The 26,611-nt window shown below is 44.7% G+C and overlaps 1 protein-coding gene across 4 annotated transcripts in view; it reads right to left on the bottom strand.

Annotated features, from left to right (window-relative positions):
• DOCK4 (dedicator of cytokinesis 4) overlaps nucleotides 1–26,611 on the bottom strand; it is a 2,129,281-nt gene that overhangs the window by 1,722,711 nt on the left and 379,959 nt on the right. For all 4 annotated transcript variants that reach the window (XM_069627915.1, XM_069627916.1, XM_069627917.1 and 1 more), the window contains exon 3: nucleotides 23,352–23,392. In XM_069627915.1, coding sequence (XP_069484016.1) covers nucleotides 23,352–23,392 — 41 coding nt within the window. The remainder of the gene's footprint in view (nucleotides 1–23,351; nucleotides 23,393–26,611) is intronic.

The raw sequence follows: 26,611 nt of genomic DNA, 5'->3' as shown, positions 1-26,611 counted from the left end.
ATGTCACCTGACCCCCGAAAGGTCAAAGACAGTGTGGAGGTGAGGCCCCCAGACAATGTATCTGAAGTCCGAACCTTCCTAGGGATGGTCACCTACTTTGGCTGGTTCATCCGGAACTAGTATCCAGGTCTGAGCCCCTGAGAAGTCTCACCAAGAAAGAGGCAACGTGGCAGTGGGGCCGTGTTCGAAGATGTGAAGGGATGCGCTGATGGCAGAGGATACCATGGCGTTTTACGATCCGTCCCTGACATCAGAGATCGTGGTGGATTCAAGCCCTTTTGGTCTGGGTGCAGTTCTCACCCAGACGGATGCTAATAGGGAGATCAGGCCGATCGCCTACGCGAGCAAGGCACTGTCAGAGACATAGCAGCGCTACCCGCAAATCGAGAGGGAGGCCCTGGCAGTCTTGAGGGTGTGTCGGCACTTTCACCTCTATGTGCTGGGACGGCCGGTGACGGTGGTAACTGACCACAAGCCCCTGTTGCTGATCATGGCTGGCTCGTCTTCCAAACCTCCCGTCAGGATTGAGAGGTGGATGCTGGCGCTCCTGGAATATGGGGTCTCGGTGTATTGGCCGGGCAGTAACAACGTTGCATATTATCTGTCTAGGCACCCAAGAAGCGAGGTGGAAGGACGTGTTTTTTTTTAATTTATATAGCACACTCAGCCCTCAGGCATCTCGCCGCTTCACTTAAAACATGTGGTTAAAGTAAGTGCATAGATGAAAGTAGGCGTACAAGTGGCCTGGGAAGTGCAACACAATACCTACATGGAAAAATGTACATGGTAGGTAACAAAATTATGGCATGTACATATACGGTCATATCGAATGCAAACAGAACAAAGATATACTGGGGCAGGTTCACCACTATTTACAGGGAACTACAATCAGTACAAGATAGGTCTTGATAGGTACAGAGATGTACTCAGGGCAGCTCACCTCACCTCATGCTGCGAGGGGCTACACTCTGTACATAGTGCGTCAACGTCGGTACAAATAAAATATGCTAAGGAAAGCTCGCCTCTTGTTGCAGGGAGCTACATAATAGGACATACGTTTTTTTAGGTTGCAAATAAGATATGTAAAAGGAAAGTTTGCCTCTTATTGCGGGGAGCTGCGTCTAAAACATAATCGGACATAAGTATTATGTATGGTGTGTACTTGGTACAACTCGTTACTTGCTGCAAGGAACTGCAATCAATACAAGATACGTCATAGATAATTCAGAGAGATTATGCTAAGGAGAGCTCGCCTCATGTTACCGGGGCTGCGTCCAGAGCAAACTGGTCATAAAAGGTAGAGTAAGGACTAGGGGATGCTCTTCTAATGTTACAGGGCATAAAGGCCAAGCATCAACAGATAATATGGTTATACCATGAGAATAGCTATTGTTGCAGCAGTTAAAAGAGCAGAAATATTAAATCAGATACGAGGCTGAATGAAAGCAGAACTTATTAGACAAGATTCCTACCAACTTAGACAATGTGACCGACGGCGGTAAGACAATTGTGATAGTAGTGGCTATTGGCTATAAATTCACAGAAAGAGGGTTAAGAACTCAGAAAGGGAGACAAGTACGAGATGCAATCACAGCATATTGTAGGAATAGGGAGAATCATGGAGAGTCCCAACTAATAATGGAGAAGAGTAGTGGTTAAATGCAAGGAACCATAGAGATACCAGAGTCAGCTGAATAGGTGATATATCAGTACAGCTCGTAACCTAAGGCTAGTCATCATAGTACAAATAGACGATAAGTTTTTCAGTATAGTTCCGGATGGGATCGAAGGCGGTAGGTTGTACAGAAATTGTAGGATATGCAGAGAGCAATGGTCATGTGTGGACAATATGGGAACTGAAAGGCTAGAGTTCTCGTAGAAGTTGCCGGCCGAGCATCGGCGGGGGTGTCAGATACGGGACTCGACGAGAATACGATGTTGACGAGTGGGCAAATCTTACCTTGGAATGTTTCGGACGAGAAGGCATTGCGAATAGACATCGGGCAGCTGGCATATTTAGCCTGTGCAACTCCCGGGCAATGACAGGGAAAAAACAGGGCTTGGCCTTAGAGACGGCCCTTTGGTACCAGGCCCGACTACGCCTCACGCCTTGGCCGGACTTCATTATTTGCTGGGCCCACAGCCAATCAGGCTGCACGGTCGAACAGTGTGCCTCCAAGCAATCAGGCAAAGATGCAGGTCGGAGGAAAATCGCTCTGTGCAGCGGCCATCTTAGCAGATATTGGAAACATCAGTGGGGAAGAGGCTGACAAGCATGTGAGGTTGATTGTGGAGACGGCAACCCCAAATTCAGTGCCTCTACGAGAGCAGGAAAAGGCGGCAGCTGTATAATGTCAGTGCTTCATTATACTAAAGGCAGCCCTTCAGCAAGGGTTGTGGAGGTCAGTGGTGGAAACAATGGCACAAAGGACCCAGGAGGTGCGGTCAGCGCTAGGACAACTTTGGAGAGTCAAAGATAAACTGACATTTGTTGAGTCAGTGCTATTCATCCGGGGTGACTGCATAGTGATATCAATATGGGAGGTTCCCTAAGTCATGGAGCTAGCGCACCAGGTCCATCACGGAATTGCCAAGACTAAGGCACAGTTACAACAGAAAGAATGGTTCCCGGACCGTGAAGACGGGTGGAGGAATTTGTGTCGGCCTGTGTGTGGTGCCAGGTGGCTGCCCCAGCACAGAGAGAGCCCTGATTGAGACGATGCCCCGTGGAACGAGGCCCTGGGAAAACGCCCATGCTGAATTTGGGTCAACGGGTCGGGACACTAATTTCCTGGTGGTGCATGAGTGGTCGCAGTACCCAGAGGTCGAGTTCATCGAATCGATCTCTTTTGACAAGGTGGCAGTGGCCCGAGAGAAGATCTTTGCCACTCACAGCCTGCCTCAGATCCTGTGTTCAGACAATGGACCGCCATTACAAGGGGGTCCGCTTCGCCCAGCTGATGAGGGACTACGGAATACAACACCGGAAAATTACACCAGTCTGGCCCAGTGCAAATGGCAAAGCTGAAAGGTTCATGAAGACAATGAACAAGAGGTTTTAAATCGCTCGCGGCCAAGGACACTGCTTGCAACGAGCGCTGTATCAGTTCCTAAGAGAATATACGGCCCCTCTCGTGCGTCCACTGGAGTGGCAGTGCGGCAGTGGGAACTGGCCAGCATTGATGATGCTCAGGAGGAGCGTGAAAGGAGACTCAGCACAGAGGTAGAGAACATCAGGAGAGGGCTCAGACCCTAGCAGCTGATTAATGGGGTTGAGGTACTCGTGAAGAACTAGCATCCACAAGGCAAGCTTTCACTAACTTATGAGCCTGGTCTGATGGACGTGGTGGTGGTGTGTGGCTCGATGGTGACTGCATCGGATGAGACTGCCACTGCTACCCGTAATGCCCGTTTCTTCAAGAAGATAGGGGAGACCAGGCCAGAGGCGATCCTGAGAGAGACTGTGGTGTGGTACCGAATGAGGGCGGTGGCCTGGCCCATCCGCTGAGTCCCCTAGGTCGAGGAGACGCAGGTGAGGAGGGCCCGATCCGGGAGGCAGGCAAGAGGTGTCCCCAAAGGGTGAGGAGTGGAAGCCTGACCATCTCAATGACTATGTGTTGGACCCCTGAATTCCATGGGTTGAATAGTGACTTGCGGGACTGGGAGGGAAGTGAATAAAGGGGTGTTTTATTTTCTGTGCAGTGTAATGTTTGAAGTGTTTGTACCTACCTCCTTTTGTTGTTTGTTATGAAAAAGGAGGAGTGTGGTGCCTGTTCCTTTAAGGGCACACACGCGGCGGTGTGACGCAACTCTGCCGCGTGTGCTTGTAACAAATGGGGCGTTGCCGCGACTGCAGAGCCCTGACAGCAAGCACTTAGTGGCATGTGTTCTTTGGCTGGGGGCCTCACGAGGGCCGAATGGGTATTCCGACAACACGCAACAACTATTTAATCAGGCTGCTTTTGGATGTGATTAAACTCATACCATGCAGCATTTGAAGACGTCCGCTGCGGTAAAAGCGCAGATTGTTTGAGGAAGATGAAAAAGTGTGTGTGACGTTGTCTCCGTTTCGACCATGGCTCTGAGGGTTTTCTTTTGTGCCAGACTTGAAAATGATGCCGAAGAAGAAACGCCAGGCAGAGTGTGTCACGTGATGTGAACGAGTCTGAAATTTTGAATAAGCTGCCTGGCGAGAAATAGGCGCTGCGAAGGACAGTCAGGCAATCCTGTTTGTGCATACATGGCAGTGTTCCTAACTCTGAGGGGAGTTCTGTGAAGCAGGGAACTATGCAGCAGTGAGCGTGGTGTTCGGTTTGCATTGAGAGCGTCGGCAACAAACCGAGATGCAAAGAAGTGACAGGCAGCAATTGGTAAATAATTCAGCCTGGTTTGACTGGGAATTAATAAGTATAGAGTTCTCCAGTTATATACATTAGATAGTAATGTTTCTAAGTTTATAAGATTCAGTTAATTCTTCAATATGTTTTAATGCCTCTTCATATGATATTTATGAATAGTCTTCTTTCATTTAAGATAAAAAAGTTGCAAAAATTGAGTTGTTTGAAGTTTCACTGTACATTTCATGGAATTTTCCTCAAGGCACACGCTGAGGAAGCACAGGTACATTTTAGTGGATAGGGGAAACAAGAGAGATATTTGAGAAAAGAAGATCAGTTTAGCTTGATCAACTGATGTGTATTTTCTTCTTGACAGGTGCGCAACAAGTCAGAAGAATCTGAGCATGTGCATTTTTTTTTAATCCACTTCCCCTTTCCCTTGGTGGTTGCCAGTCCTCAGACGTTACTCTAAGATATTCTGCGGGCTGATCGTCTCAGGGGGAAACAGTGGGGTTCAGCAGCTCCCACAGAGGATCAAGTGCGGCCCTGAATGTATTCCCTGTTATAAACTGGAAGATCCACCTGGCTTGCTTATGAAACAGAAGCAATATTTCTGGCCATTTCTCAACTCATGCTAAATGGGCTGCAGTACAAAATCGCGAAACAGAGCTCCAATATGTGTGCGTCACACTCTGGATCCCCTTTCATTTGCCTAGATGGTCCCTGTGGCACTGATGGAGATCTAGGAAGCAAAGCCAGTTCCCTTCATCTACGTAAAACCCCCGTTAATGGTCTAGTCCTTAACCAAGATGGCGGTACCCATGTACGGCCTGTCATTTACGGAAGCCACAATACTTCCTGGAACCCCACCATAGGTAGGTATGCTTCCTCTTTGCTGTCTGATGCTCTGTGTTGCGTTTCCCTAGCTCCTTGTTTTCCCTCCATCTTCATTGTATCCTCACATTCTTTCCTGTTCCTCTGAGACTGACAGAATGCTGTTTCTCAGTAAGCCTTTATATTTCTCCCTCCTTTCACTTCATCACTCCAGGGCTACCTACATTTGAAAATCAAAAAACCTGAGATTTGTCACGTGATGCTACTCCCACAGCCAGTCGTAACTATGCCCAAATTTGCTTCTCCTTCCTGCCCTACGCACATGCAAATAAACAAAACTTCCAAGCACTGGTTGGGTGATATATAGCATGTTCTTGTGGGTGGAGATATTGTGCACAATTATATCATAATTCCTCCTTGCCTCATAGCACTCCTAAAATTCCAACATTTACACCAATTCTCCAAATGCCAGATATGCAAAAGCCAGCACATGAGCAAGTATACATCCCTACAAAATGCACCCAATGGGGCTTATTGCATTATTTTACAAGAAAACATACCACTTATCCACCAATACATTACAGAAAAAACATGTATGTCTAATCAATATCTGAATCTTGTGAACTTTTTGAATTCTTGTTGCACCCCCAAAATATTCTTGCAGCCTAAGCAAACTCAGTGAGAAGATCCCACCACGGCAGCCCTTGCAGAAGAATGTCGCTACCTATGAACTCACATTAAAACTTTGCAAGGTAAGACCTATGTGGCAACTAGCACAGCCATTTGAATTTCAACTAGAGTGGAGGCAAATGCAGGACCATCCCAATCTATGTTAATATTTAAAATATCAGTTTTGAGATGCTGCATTTGATTTTGAGGGAGGCCTGCAAATGATCTGTTTCTGTTGCAGGCCATATCTGCCAGAATTCGCAAATGTTTTAACTATAGAAGTGGCTCGGAAGTGGCTGTTGTGCTGTAGACTACGTTTGTTTGAACCCCTGCTTACTGAATACCTGAGGAGCCCGTGCTGATTTTGGCCATGCCCCCCTCTCAGAGAGTCATCAATAACAGCCACCTGTGCACTCCGAGAAGTGGCATCGGAAGTGGCTGTTGTGCTGTAGACTACGTTCGTTTGAACCCCTGCTTTCTGAATACCTGAGGAGCCCGTGCTGGTATGCACACTAACTTCTATCAAGCACTTTTCTGGACTATTGTGGACTTATGTGGACATTATAATATAATTACCTAAGTTCACACTGAATTATAGTTTTAAAATCTATGATTTGTTCGATTTTTACAGTTTGGCCACGCCCCCCTCTCAGCGAGGCATCAAAAACAGCCGCCCGCGCGCTCCTGCACATGCGCTCCGTTTCTAGTCTCGATACCTTTTCTCCCTTTTTTCCCCTGCTAGCGTTAATACCATCACTAGTGTTGCGCGTTGCACGACATGATGAAAGTAGGTATTTAAAGGTGTGTGTATCCAATTATTTACCATCGTGCTGTGCATCACTGGAGGATTTTGCGGATTTCGCGCATGATAAATGACACTCGCATCCACTTTTGTGTTGTCCCTGCCTGTTACTCACTCATTGATGTAAATAAGGTTTGCCATTTTATGGTCTTAATAAGTATTCCTTAGTGATTCGTGTTTTGTTATAGTGTTTTAGTGTCTTGTTTTAGTCTCTGTTTGGTGCCTGATGTGACCCTTGAAATAGAAATAGACTACCTACGCTAATTGTCGTAGTTGTGCTCCTATGCTCACTGACTCTGGTTGTTAGTTCAGCGTTCCTGCCAGTAATTGCCTGTTATGAGGATATTGGGTATAAGTGATAAAGTTTAACTCAATTGTGTTTAACACATAAGGTTGCATAAGGCCGCATTAGGACCACGACGACCCACCCTTCACACTAATACAGTATAATAATACAGTATAGTAGTAACATTGTAACCTGCAGCGTTTTGATTCACAATCAGCTCTGCATTTGGTTTGTTTTTTGTTTAATATAGATATATATATATATATATATATATATATACCACTCTATCCTTACTGATCATATAAGGCTCATAGCTACTAACCAATCTGCTTGATTCGTGAACTGAGATGGATGAATATGATAAAGAAATCGCAATGCATAAAAATCTGCGAAATAGGCGAATTTGTGTCCCTAAGATTATTACACGTCCAAAAAAGGGGTTTGCACAGAGAAACCCAATCACTGATTACTTTTGGAACATTCCCACTGTAATTGCTCAACCTGGTTGATAATGATCTACGTAATATGGCCTCTGCTGTCCTAGTATCAGAGTTGACAAAGGATTTGGGTTGTGTATGTGTAAAACTTTTATGTGACGTACTATGCGTTCATTCGAATACCAATAGTGAGGATTTGTCCGACGAGGCCCATTGTACTAATGTTATCCCAAGTGCCATCCCTTGTCTCCTAGACCCTAATGCTGATGATTTTATGCCCGGTATAGTTAAAATGCCTATTACTAATACTAATACTGAAATGTGGAGTGTAATATGCAAAAGCGTGCTACTCACAATGGCTGCACAGATGCTGTAGTCCATAGAGAGTATGACAGCAATGTAAAGAGTACCATCGACATATACGTTTCTGAGCTCGAAGAACTCGATATTGAGTATATGGGTAATGATCCTGAAATGTCTCTGGCTCAGGCTGTCGCAACCCCTCCCTATTTCACTCCTCCCACTAAGATGGTGCTGTCATCAAGACCAGACAATTCACATCAACACTGAGTCTGTATTGAAGAATGAGCAGGGTATGATATTAGTATTCCACCTGTATTCAGTTCTAACACAAACATCAAACCCCAAAAGACTGAATGTTCCTCTCGTAATGTAATTACTGATTATGGAGAGGGGTCATGTGTAAACGATGATGTGGATTCTAGTATGAACTCAGACTAAATGTTCAATGCTTTAGAAAACTTGCTCTCTATGCTGCTTGAGAAATGTTCTCACTCACAAACCAAAATTGATGTACAATCCCTACTAATACATTCCACACAGAAAGAGCATCGATGTGAAGTGTGTGACAGTAAGCGAAGTATGACACCCACGAAAATTTCTGTTGATGTCAAGGAAAAGAAAAATATGAAGTGTCAAGGTGTGAATGCAGGGAAGAAGTTAAGCTTAGCCAAAAAGAAACCCCAATGTGTTAACCAGGCATTTATGTCTAGTAAGAGAATTGTAAAAAAGAAAAAGAAATTAGTTGTTGGATCTAATGAAGCGCTACCGAATGTCATTCGCGCTATCGAGATTGAAGCACCCATGGCAATTGAAGCTGATAATGATCATGCCAAATGAATATCTCCCAAGCCACGGTGCTGCCCATAAGTCAAACCAATACAGCACCCAAATCCAACTGTGTGTTGGCAGATTCTTTGCAGTCCTCTGCAAATGTCATTGGGCCAGCAACAATGCAACTAAGCGCAGTAGGATCAAATGGTGTGCCTGTAGCATCCAATAGTGTGCCAGTTATAGCAACGCAAATGACACTTCCAGAAACGTGGGTATTAAAAAACACAGTTAATGCTGCTAATGCGAGTTTTAGCGGTAGTGAGAACAATATTGGCATGTTGTCTGCTTTGCAAATAACGCAAGTACACATTGACAAGTGTTCAGCTCCTTTGAATCGTGCTGCAGTTTTGAGCATATTCAAAACCATAGTTCCACTAAGGGTTATCACCTATAGGGACATCCGATTAGTTGACCTGCTCGAGCTTCCTAACCAATACATTACCAATGTATGTTTTGAAGCGGAGGGTACTCTGAATTACATTATGGGATATGAAGTTGATATACTCCGTTTGGGGTATGCTGTACAAAAAGTATCGATACCAGCTGTAAAATCCCCCAACAGCCCCGAAGATCAGAGGCCCCCAATTACTAATTCACCTGCCACTATATCAAATACCCAGGTAAACCAGGATCTTGAGAAAACTCTGCGCACTCAATGTATAAATATTGTGAAAGATGGTACCAAAAACATTCCTGAAGGCTATTGGCAATGGTTGCCCTTGAGCTTCAAGACATACTTTGCCGAATCCCGTCAATGACCGTATCCTTTGCAGCTGCTGTACTCTTGTTAACTGCTGAAATACAATTAGACGAAAGAAGTACCGTACATCAGTTAGCCTCCAAGGGCCCTCTTGGTCTTCCGAAAGGGGGTTTGCTGGTATTAGTTCAATCGCCATCGAAGATAATGAAATTACCACTCTCTACACAGTATGTACTAGTTGCAAAATTAACATGGCATATGGAAGTAATTATTGTCATCAACACATACGATCCTCCTAATATGGCCAAAACGCTTGAAAATGTAAAGACAGTAGACACTGTGTTAAAATTGTACAACCATCGTTATCCAATATGGTTCTTGGGTGATCTTAATGTAAAAATTGGAGATCATAGCCAAATTGTTGAATGGATGGGTGGAAAGCTAAAATAAGGAACAAATCCAGTGACCAATAGGCAAGGTAAGAAATCGGTAAATGTCATGAACACCCATAGTCTGGTGAAATTAAATGGTTTGAGCCCTGGGGATGCCCCCATGAAATATACTAGGATTGAGGGTAGATCTGCAGCAACTCTTGATTACATTTTCATCAACCGTATTGGATTCCATTCTGTCATTGACATGGGTGTTGTTGAGAGGGCGGAAAGCGATCAACTTCCCTTATGCCTATTGTTTGCTATCTCGGGTAAATGTGTTGATAGTCACGATTATGATGAAAATGGGATGTGTAGTAGAAGGTAAAAACAGAATATTTTGGCACAGACGTAATATTGAGAATTTGACCCAAGTTGTATCAGTGTTATTACCAGAGTTTATTAAGGAGGGGGTGTCAGGAAAGAACACTGAGAGCTTAATATTGACTAACATCTCGCTGCTTATGCAAAATATCCCAAAACATGTGGGTGAACGAAGAGTCTATAAATCTGTTGGTGAACGGTCCAATATGCTATTACCCCGTAGGCCTGGCAACGATATGATGATTAATGAAGCAAAAAAGAAACTCTGCAATGACATTTGCACTGTGCTATGGTATAATGATCTATCGTTGCCTGAGCATGCCACATTAAAAAACGTAAAAAGAATTATAAACAGTGGCTTAAAGTGCACAAACGGGAGTGTGAGATTAAACTCTGGAAAAAAATCACAACAATGGCATTGTCAAATAATAACCAGGGCATATGGCACCTGCTCAGTAAACATAAAAAACGAGAACTGACAATTAATTGTATTACTGAGGACACATGGGCCCAATATATTAAAGGTACACTGGGCAAGGTTGAAGTGTCTGAAAATATCATCCCTAAACCGGAGGCACTATGGGATTGCAAAGCATCCGAACTAGACATCATTAGGATAATAGAAAATCTTAAGAAATCACGCGCAGCAGGCCCGGATGGTGTTTGTAACTTAGTGTTAAAAAAACAACCAGATCTGTGGGGGGCTGCTATTCAAACAAATCGGTAGGCTGGGCGCTATTCCTCCTTCATGGCAAACCAGCCATATATCAACAGTACACAAGAAAGGGTCATGGGACAACCCAGCTAATTTCAGAATGTTGGCAATGCTTGACGTCTCCGCTAAGATTTTTACTAAGGTATTGCTCAGGGAACTTAACGCATGGATAAGTGCTTCTAACATTCTACCTTCGAACCAAATAGGATTTTGCGATAAATCTAGCACTACCCACAATTTGTTGTTATTAACATCTTCCATTGAGCATGCCTTGGGTAAACACAGTCTTGATGTATATTGTGCGTATATAGACTTCTCCGCCGCATTTGATACCGTTCTTAGAAACAGATTATGGCAAAAATTGAACTCATGGGGGATTCCACAAGGTCTTCTAAAGATGTTGATGCTGTTACATATAAACACTTCTGTTCGTATACGATTAAATGCGGCAGGAAAACTCTCCAAATACATGGCCACTGGTTGTGGAGGGAAACAAGGGTGTATGATCGCAGCGATTTTATTTAACCTATATTTGTCTGACATGATGAAAGCATTTATCCTACAGGATGCAAACCCTGTGAGGGTTAATGGTGTTACTATTGGTTGGCTTGCCTATGCCGATGACCTGGTGTTATTGGATTATACTCCAGCAGGCCTTCAGCACATGCTCGACTCCTTGGTCGCATATTCCACTGATAATGGATTGACCATTAACACAGATAAAAGTAAAATTATGGTCTTTTCAAAGAAGCTTATACAGAAGAAATACTCATGGAATCTAGCTCGTAAAAAAGTGGAAAAGGTGACATCATATAAATATTTAGGAATCATTGTCGATGAAAAGCTGAATTGGGATAAACAATGGTCTGCAATCAAAAATCTTTGTTTCTTGACTGCGAATGCTCTGAGTGTTTTTATTGGCTGAAATGGTGGTTTCTGGGCTATTGCAGTACTCAGTATCTATTTGGCAAAAATCAGGTAAATGTTACTATATGCTGTTGAGATATGGGGCCACAAGTTTGTCAAACGCATTGTAGTACTTGAATCTAAACTCCTGAGAAAATGATTGCGCCTACCGTCAAACGTTAGCGTAGAATATCTGTACTTGGAGTTTGACATCAAAGGTTTCTGATATTCATATATCTGCCAATGCGTCCTATCCTATGAGAAAGTGGTCACATTATCCACTGAAGCGATACATTGTGCCATATGTGAAAGTGTATCTTAGTCTTGAAGGTAATGTGCTGATTGGCACAATTGGCACCTTGCAAAGACTGGATCGTACATGGTCAGTTGGGTGTGTTCCAGGAACCCTGACTATAACAGTCCTAAAAAAGAGACTAAACAAGAAAGTGCATGACTTCTGGCATGAACAAAACATGATTAATCTGGCATCGAAAGCCTACACTGGTTGGTTTTTAGATGAGTATATGACTAGAACTATTCCTCCTAAGTATATCGAAGCCTATCCTAGCACAAGCACTTTTCGTTTTTATTTAATGATGAAATTTAACTCAACAGAGGCATTGGAGACAAACGGTGATAGATTGGGAATTCCACGCTCTCCTAGGTACTATCGCCTATGTGGTGTAAATGCTGTCAAGTCACTTTATCATCTTATTATGTGCTGTGAAAGTTTAAATGATTTGAGGACTGTGTATTTTAAATGTTTTAACAATGCAATTGAAATGACAGAGATATCTGGCCTATGGATGATTTTTATGAGAGGTAATGATATTAATCTTATATATTATTTTGTAGTATTTTATCTAAAAATCGTGGCGATTTTAAAATATATTGAATGATGTATTCTGGAAATGTAATCATTTTAGATATTTGTATTAATGTTGTATGTTTATGTGTTATATAAAGCCTTTCGGCTAGATGTATATCTAATAAATAAATAAAATTAACTATATTTAACCCCACAACGCAAGTCAGGATTGCTGTCTTTTGAGCTTGAAAAAAAAATCAATAAGTACATCTAATGCTTGGCAAAGTAGACGCTTATCAGAAATGTTTGGCACGGTTAAATATTGCATGCCTCCTTTTAAATCAGCAGGTTTTCCCCTGCACTGTATCCGTTTCCAAATTCTCTTCCCTGTCAGCTGTTTAACATACAGGGCTGCAGTGAGCTCTTGGATTTGTTAATTGTTGAAACAATTATCCAAAGTGAGCTCTTCGGAGTTGGTCGATTCACAGGTTTAAAGGCAGCCTTTCTGTGAATTGCAGATTACACCCGTGATGCAGGGGCCATTTGCCAGCCCTTCATCACCTGCTGCCACTCTCTAGACAGGAATCCCAGAGGTCTTACATTTTTCCCAAGGATCCAGAGCGGAGCGTGAAAACCGAGAGCCTCCGGACTAATCCCGGAGACTAGGCAGGTGTTCCTCCGACTGAAACCTGTGCTATATAGCTGTGCCTTTCTAGACCTCCACACTCCAGCACCCTTCTTCCATGAGCCCTGGTTCCACCATCTGAGGAAATCCTCAAGATTGAATTTGTATAACTACAAGATTTTTCCCTCCTTCTTGAGCACAGACCCTTTTATGATTACTGACGCCCCATTGCTTTACTAAATGAATTGGAGGAGCTGGGAGGCATAGTGGCTACTGAAAGAGAATGCCCGTCCGCACGGCTTCTCTTTTTGCAGGAGTTTTGGAGATTATCCACAGAATTAACTGATGTCGCAGAAACTGACTATTTGGCCAGTGCGATTTTTTTGTTGTTGAAAGGCAAATTAATTAAATGCAGTTGTGTGTGGTTTACCGGTTCAGCTATACCAAGCGAAGCAACTGTATTACTTCCCAACCAATGGCTAGGGGGTGGGGGTTAATTAAGGAGCATGCTACGCGCACAGTTGAATTGTATAGGCAGTGAAAAGACACGTCCGCCTCCAGGGAGAAGGTAATCTCCATGAGGTAATGACTAGAGGGATATTTAAAGAGGAAAATTGCTACAATAACCTATCATTTTCTCAAATATGCACTCCAAAATAGAAAACAAATCACGCATGAGGTCATTTAAACATGCACCATAATTGTTTACCAATGCAATGTTATGCAGCTAAAAAAAACGTGAAGCAAATGGAGAAAAAAATAAAGCCCTCTCATGAAGATGCATGCACACTTTACCCCCGAGCCTTTCCCCCGTGCGTTAGAGAAGAAGTATCAAGAGCAATACAGTTCAAGCAGGTTCAAAGTTACGGCTAGCAAAATACCTTAAAAAGCTGATTGGCTGATCAGATTTTGAAAAAATAAAAAACCGGTCAGACCACCAACATAAAAGTAGGACTGCAATTTGACAGTGGTGGCCAAGACTACACTTCAGAAGTGGGGAAATGGGCTGTGGTGTGAGCGGGGTTCTGGACATTTCCCTTGAAGTAAACTGTGCAGATTTAGACAGGATTCTAAGCATACCGAACACAAAGGAGCTTTTGCTCCAATACATTTTTCAGGCCTGGTTTTGAAACCATTATTTTTATTATTATTATTAATATGGTATTTATTGAGGGCGGACCTAGTTTCAAGAAGCAAAGGAGCAGAGGTAGACGCCATTTTCCAAACAGTCTTCGTGGCACAATGGCTAAGAACCTTTACAACAGAAAGGTTGGAGGTTTGAGCGCACCCACCCATGCATGCATGCAAGCGATCTGGCTTTTAGGGTGTAAAATATTATATTCATTTGGTTTAAAGCAAACTATGACAGTTTGTTGGTATCCAAACATTGCCATCCATCTCTTCTCAGCTTGTCCTCGAGATCGGAGACACTGCTCATTCCTGTGAAGATTTATGATTTCTTGCTGCACCGCAGCTGCGATTCTGCGATTGGTCACCCCACCCACTCCCCAAAACTAGGACAGGGGTTTTAAATGAGTACAAAAAGTATTGAGACAAGATGACAGGGCGCCCAATTACGGGTCAGTTCCAGCAAAACCTGGACATAGGCACACCCTATACAACTGACCTCAATCCTGGATTTTTTACTTATTTTATGGGAATTGTAACCTTCGATCCATAATGGGAAATCCAGGATGAGGAGTAGATTGGGCGGCCATCTCCTGAATGGAATGGGGCACGTATACTAACTAATGTGCAATAGAAAGTCAATTCTGCCTACATTAAGCGAAACACTATTCAGTCCTCAAGCAGTCCTGTAGCCATGGTGTTCACCTCTGATTCACAGCACATCGGGAGATGCTTGTATGCGAATAGTGACTGAGAAACAGGATTGTAGTGCTCCATTCCTGACAGGTAAATGCATGACTGCAGCATCTAGGGTTCTGTATACCAACTATTTCTACCACAAAGGAAGGCGAAATGATGCCAAGCTCCTAAACAGACCCACAGCAGAATTGACCGACCCACAATAGAAATGCTCATGTGTTATTAGTATATTTTTTGGGAGGAAAAATAAAAAATGCATCTGCAGTGACAGGCCCTTCACTGTCGATTTCTGCCTGTAAATGAACTCATTGACCCCACTGGGCGGAGAGCTGGCCCCAGTCCTGAACCACAAGAGGTCAGTCAGCTAAAGCGCATACATGCATCAGGCTGCTGGGCCCTTGCACCCAAAGCCAGCCCCGCTTTCACCTCGCAAGTCCCCTGCAGGAATCATAGATTTGTAAGGTGAGAGCAGACGTGACAGAGGAGTGACACTGCTATGGGCTAGATCTTACCAGGGCATGTGCGTTCACATCTTGACACCCACAAACTTTACCAAAGGGATTCCGCCGTCTCCACCGTTATTCTGAGCATTCAATGGGCAAAACATGACAGGACATTTTCATGTCAATGGTTAACCATTACATGGCCTTCCAAGTGCTTTGGACTTTAACTCCCATGATTCCCAGATAGTATAGTGGTGAAGGATCATGGGAGATATAGTCCAGAACATCCTGACGGCCACAATGTTTAACTAGAGTTGTAGCTTCACACCAAGGTGAAAGCCCTCCATTTAAAGTTTTTATCCTAAGTCTAAAAAGGCAAAAAGTATTACAAGGGCAATACAATACAGCACAAATAAAACGTGTGGGCATAGGTGCGTGGACTAGCACTGGTGCAATTGTGCATCGAAAACCCAAAACCTTAGTGGCTGTTTGAGATCAATGAATAGAAATGTGTCTGTAGTCCACAAAAAAAGAAATACATCCAATGATTGCCACCAAAGTGCACAAAAACGATGAAGGTAGAGTCCCAAAGTCTCTCATGCCTCTCTGAAATACCTGTGGGGTGCCAGTGCTGAGGAAGCAGTGAAAATACAGCCGTCCCACGTGGTGGGGGCACAGCCAGGCGTTGGTGCTCGTGGTGTGCCGTCAGAGTCGGGGTGCTCATCACAAGCTAGATGATGGAGCACGAGAGCAGTTCACTGGGAACACTGCCTGGACCTTGAACACAGTGGTGAAGGTGCAGGTGGAGGGGTTGGAGGAGTTGTGACCACCTCGAGTCCAGGCAATCGGGCAGCTGCCACACCTGAAACAGCTGTGAGAGAGGTCGGGGCCCAGTGGAAATGGATGATTAAGGGACAGGGGTCACATACTCTATAAAGAAGCTGTGACCTATTAAGGAGAGCCAATCATCAGGCATGTGAGATTAAAGAGGTAGTCTGTCACTAGTACCTAAATGATATTGGAAGACCGAGTGCCTATTTCCCTCACAAAGCATCTGGAAAAATCTCTGCTTTAAGCTCATGTAACAGGTTTTATGCCACGGCACACTCCGGTCAGAGACTTCAACCACTTACACTGAAGGTGGCGCACAATAAACAAGCCCTTTTATTTTATTTGAACCCCTATTTATTTATTTTTGAAATTCACAGAAAAATCAGAGCAGAATAAATTTTAGCGCAGCAATCACCAGTGTGGTGACAATGTGATGCAACCTTTTATAATACAATTAATTCAATTTTCTGACATCAGCTACATAAACTTTGAAGAGGACTGGAAGCAAAATCCCTTTTTATTCACAATCATAGATGGCATTTCAGTGCTGAACTGCTCCAGGGCAGGACAAAGACTGATATGTTTGGGATATTTCTTCTCTTTGAAAGATAGTGAGCTAAAGACTCTTGGTAAGTCTCTCGTAACCAGGACTAATGTCTGGCAGAGGGACTCCCAGGACCCCCCTTGTTAATTTGCATATTTAAGTAACTTTGGGTCTCACCCTAAGTTACTAGGGGAATGCAGACGTGGACCCCTTGCTCACTATTCTTAGAGAGGCACAGCTCCTCCCTACTGACGAGGTCCAACCAGACCGAAACATGTGTCTGGGGATGCTGTTGGTACTCTTGTTCAGAGGAGAATTGCCTAGCATTTCAGTGCTGGACTGCCCCAGGGCAGGACAAAGACTGATATGTGTGGGATATTTCTTCTCTGTGAAAGATAGTGAGCTAAAGACTCTGGGTAAGTCTCTTGTAACCAAGACTAATGTCTGACAGAGGGACTCCCAGGACCCCCCCTTGTTAACATGGACAATTTTTACAGGGGTTTGCCCAAGAAGGGGGTAGTAGAGATAGGGTGGTAGTTAGCTGGGCAGGAAGGGTCCACAGATGGCGTTTTTAGGTGGGAGTGCACAAGGGAGTGCTTGAGTGGTGATGGGAAGGAGCCAGTGGCAAAAGAGTGGTTACAAAACTCAACCAAGGAGGGAGCGAGAGAGTCAATGTTGTCCTTGATAGTTCTAGAGGAGCAGGGAAATGCCTGCTTAGAGGAGACTTTCATAGTGCAAACTGTATTGGTGAGCTCATCCGGTGCTATGGGCAAGAAGGAGGAGAGATGGGGTAGAGGGAGGAGGTTCAGGGGGATGCGTGCACGCAGGCGGGGGAGGGAGGCGTATATATGAGAGAAAGGACCGGATGTCCTGAGTTTTGGGTGTGAAATGAGTGGCCAACGCTGTGCACAGAGCTTGAGAGGGAAGAGTAGAAGTGGAGACTGGAGTAGGATTAGCAAGTTCCTTGCCGATTTTGAAAAGTTCAGCCATGTTGTTAGTTGCCCCAGAGATGCTGGATTGGCTATGGGCCTGTTTCTTGGAGTGGATAGAGAGTCTGTATTGCCTTTGGAGCAGCGACAGGCCAGTTTGTCAAAGGATGTGCTAGAAGCCAGACACTTCCATTCTGTAACTTTGCATTTGCTTTTCAACAAGGTTATGTTGGAATCATACCAACTATTGCACTTGGAAGGAGGCTTCATACGGATCCTCATGGCAGGGGCAAGGATGTCAAAAGTGTTAGAGATGGAGAGGTGAATGTTAGCTAGAGCTCAGTCAGTGTGACAGTGGAAGGTGGAGTGAAGGAGGCGGCAAAAGCAGCTACTGACACTCGCTTCATCTGTTGAATGACGGAAAGGGTAACTGGCAATGAGGGCAGAGGCCTAGTCGGGAGCCCAGGAGCTCCAGATGGGAGGGGAGGAGAGAATGGTTAGACCAGGAGAGAGGAGAGGTGAGAAGGTTAAAGAGGGAGTTATCAGCAGAGATGAGCGCATCCAAGGTGTGCCCGGCTGAGTGGGTTGGGCTAGAGGGAAGAATGGTGAGAGAGAGTGGCAGAGGTTGCAAAAATGTAGAGTGGCCGCACCAGGAGAATCCAGATGAATACTGAAGTCTCCATGGACAAGGAGCTTAGAGGAAGAAGTCAACAGAGAGGAGGCGAGGTCGGCCCCTCCGAAAGAAAGGGGGGGATCTCGGCCAAGGAGGCCTGTAGATGGTAGCGAGAATGAGCGAGAGGGTAGGAGAGAAGCAATGCTTGCAGACAAGACATTCAAAGGAAGAGTAATTGTGGGTGGGTATGATGGAAGCAGAGATGGAGGAGAGTGTCAGAAGCAGTGACAGAGCTGCCATTGAACCACATCTCGGTGAGGGCGAGGACGTCAATGTTAAAGTCTTGGAGGAGGTGACAGATGTCAAAGGAGTGTTTGACAGCAGAGGGAGAATTGAGGGCAGCTAAGTAGAGCAGATTGCCCACCTTTAAAGGTCTTCTGAGGCAGGGTACAGAGAAGAGGTACAGCCATTAGAGGGGGCAAAGAGGCCAGAGGGGTGGCAAAAAGAGGCGTGAATGGAGAGGGGAGGAAGTTAAAGAGAGATGGAAGACCCCTTTCAAGAAGAAGGAGGTTGGGCTGAGAGCCTTAGGCGATGATAGTGCCAATCAGGTAGATATTTATGATGCACCGGCAAGATGAGAAGTGTGCCAGAAGTACTTCCCATTTGGTACCACCATTAATGGGGAAGGAAGAGAAAGGGGAGAGGATAGAGATGATATGGGAAATCCACATGTTAGGAGAGGGGACAGCAATGAGGATGTGAGTGATCTGTCTGGAGGAAGCATTGATGTAGGTGTCAGCAATAGGCAGTCCAGGGTTGGAGACTAGCAGTGCTTTCTTATGCGTTTTCCTTCCAGACTTCGAGAGAGAGGTAGGAAAGGTGATATAGAAGCAGTTAGAATAGATAGGGGAGATGGAGAGCACCATGGTTGCATGGGTGGGGTTGGAGAGAGGATGGAGGGAACTGCACAGAGCACGAGGAACTCAGTAGGCAGCCTAGCAGCTAGTCAAATAGTGAAGAGTCAATACAACGGATAAACAGTAGGTCAAAATGAGGATAAGAGGTGATATGACCAAGGTTACAAAATGCACCGGGAAACATGAGTAAGCCGCAAACAGATGTGGAGGTGCAGCTAATAGATGAGAATCCGGAGATGAACAATCAAGATAATGGTAAGTGGCATAGCACTTGACATAGCAGTAATACAAAAAGTGGTAATATAATTTCAATCTCCTATTGAGGTACGAAAGCAAAGCATGTAGCACAGCAAGAGGTTTTACGTGATATTCAGGAATACAGTCTAAAAGGCCAGCATTTAAATAGCAAGCACATTCACAAAAATGCCCAGATTCGATTGTCAGGGATACGGTCTAAAAGCCAGCATTTAAAAAGCAAGCACATTCATAAAAATGCACAGATTCGATTGTCAGGAATACAGATTAAGAGCCAGTATTAAACAGCAAGCATATTCAAGATGCCGAGATTCACATTTGCAGAAATACAAACAATGCCAATTAGAGATAAAGCAGGCAGATTAAGAGAAGCAAGGCTGACTGACTAGAGAAGTGATGTGCATCACACATTACATATGCAGTAGTTGGCAAGTACACAGATGTAGCACAAGTGCCTCTGTAATAAGAAGATAAGCTTGGGGTGGAGGATAAGGAGTGACTGGTGGGGAGAGTCAGTAAATCCAGGATGGAAGGTAGATCCAGCAGTCAGCGTGTAGTCTACAAGAGCACAAAAAGTGTTCCAGACAGTTGGCGGAGGGAAACTCTCAGGACAGCGCTTACCTTCAGGGCCAGGAACGTCGAAGTACCCAGGGGTGGCAGAGCTACAGGTTGGCATCAGCAGCATCCAGTATTTAGGCGAGTTAGAGATGTAGAATGAAGCGTGGCAGCCACGGCCGGACAGGCCAGACAGGGGCTTTGTGTGGGCCTTCAGTAGGGGGCCGGCTTCGCCTTGCTGGCTCCTTCGATTGACCTCCAAGAATGCACAGCCAATCCCAACTGTAAGGTGGGCTCCATGCTCTGGGCTCAGGGAGAAGGCAGATCATTGCCTCGAACAAAGGCGGCGGCCATCTTATTGTGCACAAGGTTGCACTGATGTGATAAAGCCCAAGTGGGCTTACCTTCTGGATTTTGCCGGCTCTCTGTCCCATCAGCCAAGATAGACGACAGGCAGAGGGAATGGAGGTGCAGCGCCCAGTTCTGCCGCAGATGGAGTGAAAAGCAGGAAACAAGGTGCTAAAAATAAGTATTTTCATTCATTCAACGGGACAACACAAGCGTACCGTCGAATGAATGAAAATGCTTAACCAAAATGGCTGCCATGGTTATAGAAGGCCTTCTTCTATGACCATGGCTGCCTGAAAAGGGAAGCTGCTACGGCAACGTGCGGTGTCGCCGCTGCAACGTGCAGTGCCGCCGCTGCAATCAGGTAAGTGGAAATGAGGAGAGGAAAGTTGGGATATTTTTTCACAAAAAAATAAAAAATGGGAGGGTAGGTGTTGGGGGCAGGAGGGTGGAAGCCCACAGCGAAAGTTAGCATCTCACACTCTCAGGCTCAGCCTGGCCTATAGGGCAAAAGGTCCATGGCTGAAACAAAAACACAAAATGCTGGTGTGGGCCCGTTTCTTGGTCAAGGTGGGCCACTTTTTTGGCCAATGTGGGCCAATTTGATGAGTTACTTCACTATGCAGCTAGTAGTTTTGACCAGTGTTAAAGAATAAATATTTTTTTAAATGTACAATTTGCATCACATTTTATCAAAAAAATTCCCCCTTATATACTATTCAAACAGTGTCACAAAAGGAATGAATTGCCTTCAAACTAATCTATGTCTGACGTCAGTAAAAGCATTAAAAGTAAGATCGAGCGGTCACATATTTCATAGCCCTACAGAGCACAAATGAGAATGCAGCACACAGTGGAACAGGGTAATAAGTATATGAAAAATTAGCATGAAGTCACACAAAGAAATTACATGCATCACCGTAAATAAAGCACAATCCTTAGGTTTCTTTATGAAGGGGGCAAATAGGATGTTAGATTTTATTATGGAAACGAAAGAAGAACCTAGCAAAACACATCTCCGGAGAATTTGTTACGTATAGGAATTAATTCCAAATTCCGAAGCCCCTGTAGTGGTTACTATGTGCCTGGTATCAATTAATCCTGATGTTTATGCACAAGTGTGTGCTCTGTTATTTTTCCCCATAAGATTCCAAGTCTCTGCCATACCACTGCCCCCTCTTCCCCTTGTTGCACTACTAATGTACACTAACCTTGTGACCAATGTCCTTGGAAGGCTATGTATTGGATTTCGGGAATTGCTCTTTGAGGTTCCAAAGGGCACCCGCAAAATAAAAAAACGTGTCATGAGGGGTTAATATTTTTTTTATAAACTCTGCTGGTTCTCTCCTGGTCTATGCATTCTTTCAAGGGGAACGTTTTTAGGTTGTTGTCTTGCTGGACAGTTCAAAAGAATTGTAAAAATGTAAAGGAAAGGGCTAATGATGGTTGTTATAATAGATAAGTCACCGTTTTATTGTACCATGTTTTTTTCTGCCTTATTTTATCTTGAAATGTATAAGTATTGATTGGAAGTGTGTGATGATTTGATCTGTAAATTTTACTCCATTTAAAGTATTTGTATTATTTTATTCTTACCCCCCTGCACGCCCACTCTCTGGCCAGACTCCTTGGATCCCCTCCTCCTACCCACTTGCGAGGCAAAAAACCTTGGGATCCTCTCTTTCTTTCTCTCCACACATCACAGACCTTGCCAAGAAATCCAAGGTTCGGTTGCCTCTCCTCAGGGGTATTCTACCTTTCTCCACCTTCCCCCAGAAGCTCAATGTCTCCAGAGCCTTGGTTCTCTCTAGGCTATCCCTCTAGGCTACACTACTGCAACAGCCTCTCTTCCTCAATCTGCATCTTTCCTCCCTTCGCCCCCTTCATCTAATCCAGAATAGGACTGTGAGATTTATCCTCTTCCTTGCACATCCGCGATCTGAATGATACAAGGCCTAGTAAGATCATTGTTTGCCCGCCTTCTGTTTCCACCTCCTTGTCTTGTCACGTCTAGAAACACTTGTGCACAGGCGCGTTATAAATGATTTATATCATATATCCTTGGCCTCAAGCCCAGGCACTGCATCTCTCCAGCCCTAAAATCTCTCCACTGGCTCCAGGTGACCACAAGGATCAAATTCAAGACCCTTTGCATCATCCACAATGAGGTCTGGGGCCTGGGACCACTTTACATGCAGATCTCCCTCCCTAAATACCTCCCAGCCAGAGTCCTTCAGTCCTCTGCTCCAATTATCTGCAGGTCAAACGCTTCTACAAGCAGAAAGTGGGAGGTAGATCCATTTCCTCATCTGGCTCCTCCCTTTGGAACAGCTCCCCGCCCTCAGACTTGAGCGGGATCCTCTCAAGTTCCAGAAACTTCTCAAGACTTTCCTTTTCTCCTCCTCCTTCCCTCTCCCCCCTCCCGTCCTAACTTTCCCTGTGCCGCTGCAACTGGGGCCTGGTCCCTTCAGAGTCTTACAAGGGCCAGACCACCACCTACCGGTCCCCCCAGCATCCTTTACAAGCACTTGCTCTCGGGCTCCCTTTCCCGGACTAGGCCAACCTGGTCCTCCCTGTCCACCGTACTCACCCTCCATTCCCCACACTTCCCCTGGCACTTGCCACTTTGGGATGCCCAGCACTTGCCCGACTCCACCCTTTGAGGCGGCACCCCACTCCTGCACTTCTCACTCTACCCACTCCCCCCTTGCACTTACCCATCTTTGCACTTACCATCTTGTCAGGCACTTGCACAGTAGGATTGTCACCAGGCCAATATAACAGTATTTGTTGTCCGCCCTATCTTGTCTTGTGGCGTCTGGGAACACGTATGTATAGGCCCCATATAAATGTCAAATAAATCAAATATTATTTACCTTGTGTATGTTATTTTAGATCTCTGAAAATGCTGTATTAGTAAAGTTCGAAATAAACAAGTTGAGGATGATAGTGAATCCATCTATGTGAAACACAACAAAGCTGTATGCCTATAACAAACAATTAATCTCAAATGTCACTTTATGTCTTGAAGGGCATAGCAAAAGAAAAAAAAATATACATATATATATATTTAACATTTACCTTGTTGTTTGGGTTCTTTAAGGCAAATCCTCTGTACCAGCCTACGGAAAAGAAAACATGTTTTGTAAGATATATATTTGAACGATCTTGTATTTGCACAATATATGTGGAAGATATATAAGCATGGTGTGTTAATTTCATTTATTGTTTCTAATTTAGAAATATGAATGATCCCCCCTCTGCCTCTTTGCAGGCAAAGTTCAGATCTAAATATGCCAGTCACAAGAGTCCTCCTTCTTCAGTGGTCAATAACTATGGAAAATGTCATGATTACTCAAAGTAGCGACTTCAGTACTTGTGGTCCATAGGTCTCCCCTCCTACACTGGACTAATAAATCCTAGAGTAGGAGAGACAGCACATATCCGTAATATTAACAATACATACCTGACACTTGAACTTCAGACCCAATTGCATCCTATACACTAAGGACATTTTCAAAGTTTCTAATACGTGAACGTTGTGAGTTTTAATTGGTGATCCCCGAAAAGGGGAGGAAGGTAATTTGAGTGGCAAATCTGTGCTTCTTGATTGAACACATAGGGAAGACCAATATTGTTCAATGTGGTTGCTCAAAAACAAAGGACTCCTGGCATATTCCTGTTGTGAAAAGCTAGCATGTGCTAAAGCTTATATCTATTTAGGGCTCCCTTTTCCATCTGCAGGAGCTGAAAAGCACATAAGAACTGGGGTTGGGAGGGAGGGTTGAAAATATTTACCAAATGTTTGGAGCTGCATAAGAAAGCACTATGTGTATGTGGCTATTGTGTGAAAAGGTTGCAGTTGTGCTGCATAGAGGATAAATGTCATTGGGCCTCATTACACGGATGGCGGTGGACCAAGGTGCTACTAGCACCTTGGTGCATGCCGGTAAAATACCGGCACCACCTTGGTGGAAAGGGGAATTAACGCCCTATTCCAAGGTTGGTGGGGCGGTAATTCCCCCTTCACCCATTGCCCTTCCCCATTCCCATTTTTGCCCCATAGGGCTCTATGGGAATGGGGAAGGCGCTAATTACGGTACCGCAAATTGCGGTACCGTAATTAGCTCCCTGGTCCCTTTGCGGGTTGGTTTTTAACGCCTGCAAAAAGCAGGCGTTAAATTCCCCAACCCGCAAAGGGAACTCGTAGTAAGGCGGTAAGTGTTTACCGGTGCCGGTAAAATACTGGTACCGGTAAACCCTTACCGCCTACCGTGTAATGAGGCCCATTGTCTTACAAGTGTGAGGAGCCAGAGGAGTCATGTTTGGATATACACTTTTAATTAAAATATTAAAGGGGTTGGAAAAATGCCTCACTATACCTAATCTAGAAAGTATTTCCCAACTCAATCAAAACTAAAGGGTCTGTCCTTTGTGAAGATGTCTAAAGCAAAACACATTTCCTGTGTCCGAAATCCTATTCTGGCCATCACACTCTAAAACTAACTCTAAATTGTGAAAGACATTGTCTCTGGTTCTCAAAGGGCACACATGTTCAGATCCAACGCAAAAAGGTAAATCTAACCAAAATGTTCCAAGTGGACAATGTTCACAGTTCCAGGTAATGGCTCCCTTCCCCAGATTCCTTCTAACAAAATGAAAAGTTCCAACAAAAAATAATCCAAGTTCCTCCTAACCCCAAAATAATAACTTTCTCCTCTTGGTAGGTTCACAGTTCTCGGGGAAATGGCTCCCTTCCACAGGTTTCTCTTTACATTGAAGACAGTTCAAAATCCTTAGGGCATGTGTCTTCCTTGGGATTCTCTTTTCACTGTGTTACAAATTGGGTGCAGGTCCCAGACTAGCAGATCACCTGGTATACGCTCCTGCCAAACTCTTTTCAACTTTTGCAACCATTCACAATCTCAAGGGTATGGATCTTCCTTGATATTCTTTTCTTACTGTGGCAATAAGCCACGAGACTGCGGGCCAATACCGCCCCAGGTAATGCCCCTGGGGCCGTAGTTACAGGGCTGAGCGTAGCGAGGGCCTTAACGAAGCCCCGGGGGCATTACCGCAGGTGGCATTGGCCCGCAGCCGAGGGGCTTATTGCCATTAGTACCCCGGCCCGTTAAACCGGGGTACTAATTGCTTTTTTTTCTGTTCCAAAACACGTTTTGAATAAAATAAAAAAAAAATAAAAGAAAAACTATGGCCGCCGGGAAAGGGAAAACGTAGTCTGTTTTCCCTTTCCATGGCGGCCATCGGAAGCGGGCACGCTGGGAACACTTTGTTCCCAGCGCGTCCGCTCCCGAGAAAAGAAGAAAAATAGAAGGTAAGTGGGGTGGGGAAGAAAAATAAATAAATTTAAAAAACATACCGCGGTCTCCGGCGGGGGACGATGGAAGCCTCCAGCCGTGTGGAGGCTTGGAGCGGGAATGCCCCCGCTCTGAGTCTCCACACGGCTGGAGCCTGCCAGAGACTGCGGGATAGAAGGTAAGTGGGGTGGGGTGGGAGGAGGGAGGAGGAAAGGGGAAACACACAAAAAAAATTCTTATCTGAGTCCCCGGCGGGGGACGAGGGAATCCTTCAGCCATCGGAAGGCTCGGAGCGGAGATAGCCCGGTTTTCGAGCCTCCTAATTGGCTAAGGGGCTACCACGCCCCTCGCCGGGAACAGAGTAGCCGGCACGCACGGCGTAAAAGGGAATACCGTGTGGTATGGCTCGCAAATTAGCCAATCACTACGCTGTATTCCCATTGCGCCGCGCATGCTGGGTACTGATGTAGTTTATTACACACACATGACTTTCCCTGGTATACTCTCCTGCATGTCTTAGATGCAGTCTCTTTCATTTTCTTGCATACACTTGGCTTTGCCTGGTATACTCTCCTTTCAGGACTTCTATCCAATCTTTCAAACACTTGATTTGCAGTTTCTTTATAAACACTGGATGTAATCTAGTATACCCGCCTGCCAGGACTTGTATACACTTACTTTTCCTTTTATCCACAAAAAGATACTAAGCAAAGTCTGCTTCAATATTTGCTAATTCTTCCACACACTGGGTCTCTACCACTTCATCAAGACCATTCACATTTACTTTGTAGTTTATTTTGGACTATGTACTCAGTGGTCTGTTTGTGGCATAATTCACAAATATATGAATCTCTTCCCAGGCTGCCCTTTTCCTTTCTCGCGTTCGTTTCATGAGACGGCATACACTTTCAGGCATCCTGGTAACCTGTATGTCTTCCCGGGGCATACTGGGTGCTTCAAGTGTCTCTCGCGTTTCTCTGCTTCTATTCCTTTCAATCTGCTGGCTCAGCGTGCAGCCTGTTA

This window comes from Ambystoma mexicanum, chromosome 12 (assembly GCF_040938575.1).
Source record: "Ambystoma mexicanum isolate Mex_15411 chromosome 12, UKY_AmexF1_1, whole genome shotgun sequence".
Taxonomy (NCBI): domain Eukaryota; kingdom Metazoa; phylum Chordata; class Amphibia; order Caudata; family Ambystomatidae; genus Ambystoma; species Ambystoma mexicanum.
Note: the sequence above shows the minus strand (reverse complement) of the source record. Positions and strands in the feature narration are given on the sequence as shown.